The 1,311-nt window shown below is 38.7% G+C and overlaps 1 protein-coding gene across 1 annotated transcript; it reads right to left on the bottom strand.

The window, feature by feature from the left end:
• Positions 1 to 339: 339 nt before the first annotated feature.
• Positions 340 to 1,017, bottom strand: LOC122859857. The gene has a single exon (XM_044163537.1). It carries the CDS (start codon positions 1,015 to 1,017, stop codon positions 340 to 342), a length of 678 nt encoding a protein of 225 aa, XP_044019472.1.
• Positions 1,018 to 1,311: the final 294 nt, after the last annotated feature.

Genomic DNA, 1,311 nt, shown 5'->3' with positions numbered 1-1,311 from the left:
TGACTTAACAACTGATTCGCATTTGCCACCAAAATGTGGTGACCCAGGAGGTATAAAGCTCCAATCTGTACCATCCCTTGCTAAAAGAGTGGCAAGATTTTTAGCTTCCTTTGATGCTGACTTAAAAAGACGTTTTAGTTCAGCATCTGCACCTACGAAATTTGTACCACAATCACTAAATAATTTCTCACATCGTCCACGACGACTTACAAATCTCTTAAATGCTGCTAGGAATCCTTCAGTTGTTTAGTCAGTAGCTAAATCAAGATGAACTGCCGATGATGCCATGCATACAAATACAACTAAATAGCTCTTGTAAGACCTATTACATTTGCCTGATCATGTCTTCAGTTCAAATGGACCAGCATAGTCAACTCCTGTATGGAGAAATGGCTTGCATTTTAAGACTCTAGATGCTGGTAGTTGACCCATTAACTGTTGTGCAGCTTCAGCTCGATGTCTTACACAAACAACACATTTATTTATAAAACTCCTGACTGGTACTCGACCACCAACAATCCAGTATTGTTGTCTCAATGTGGCCAACATCAATTGTGCACCACCATGTAATGTATTTACATGGCACTCGTCGAGTATCAGTTCAGTTAGTTTTGACTCTCTCGGTAATATTAACGGATTTTTTTGGTCACTTGTCATGAGGGATCTACTCAGTCTTCCACCGACTCTTAATGCACCATCCTTGTCAAGGAATGGTGTTAATTTTATCAAAGGGCTTGACCTCGATAGTGCTTCACCCTTTGATAATTGTTTAATCACCTCATGAAAGTATAATCGTTGATTATTAATTACCAAACCCAGCAATGCAATTTTACGTTCTTCAAACGTAATCCAGCTTGACCTATCCACAATATATCTTGCTGAAAAACTCTGGTAAAATCTTCTCAACCATGCTGCCGCAGTTACAGCTTTTCTCAGTGACGAGAAATTATCTAAATAACTCTCACTTATGGTTGACATTGCATTGCAAACCAAAGGTTTCTCTTCAACTTGAGTCATGTCAATCTCTTGATTGTTTAACACTCATTTTGATTTTTAATAATCCAAGCTGGACCCTGCCACCACAAAAGATCTGTATATAATTGTGATGACGATGTACCACGTGATACTACATCAGCTGGATTATCTTCACCTGGTACGTGATGCCAGGTTGCCTGTGTCAATGTATTTTGTATAAATACCACTCTATTATGGACAAATGTTTTCCAACGATTAACGTCACCAGTTATCCAATAATATGTAATGGATGAGTCAGTCCACAAGTGTATGTTTGCTGACTGACAATCCAAACTC

This window comes from Aphidius gifuensis, linkage group LG6 (assembly GCF_014905175.1).
Source record: "Aphidius gifuensis isolate YNYX2018 linkage group LG6, ASM1490517v1, whole genome shotgun sequence".
NCBI classification, from domain to species: Eukaryota; Metazoa; Arthropoda; class Insecta; order Hymenoptera; family Braconidae; genus Aphidius; species Aphidius gifuensis.
The sequence above is the reverse complement of the archived record's forward strand: the minus strand, read 5'-3'. Positions and strand labels throughout refer to the sequence as shown.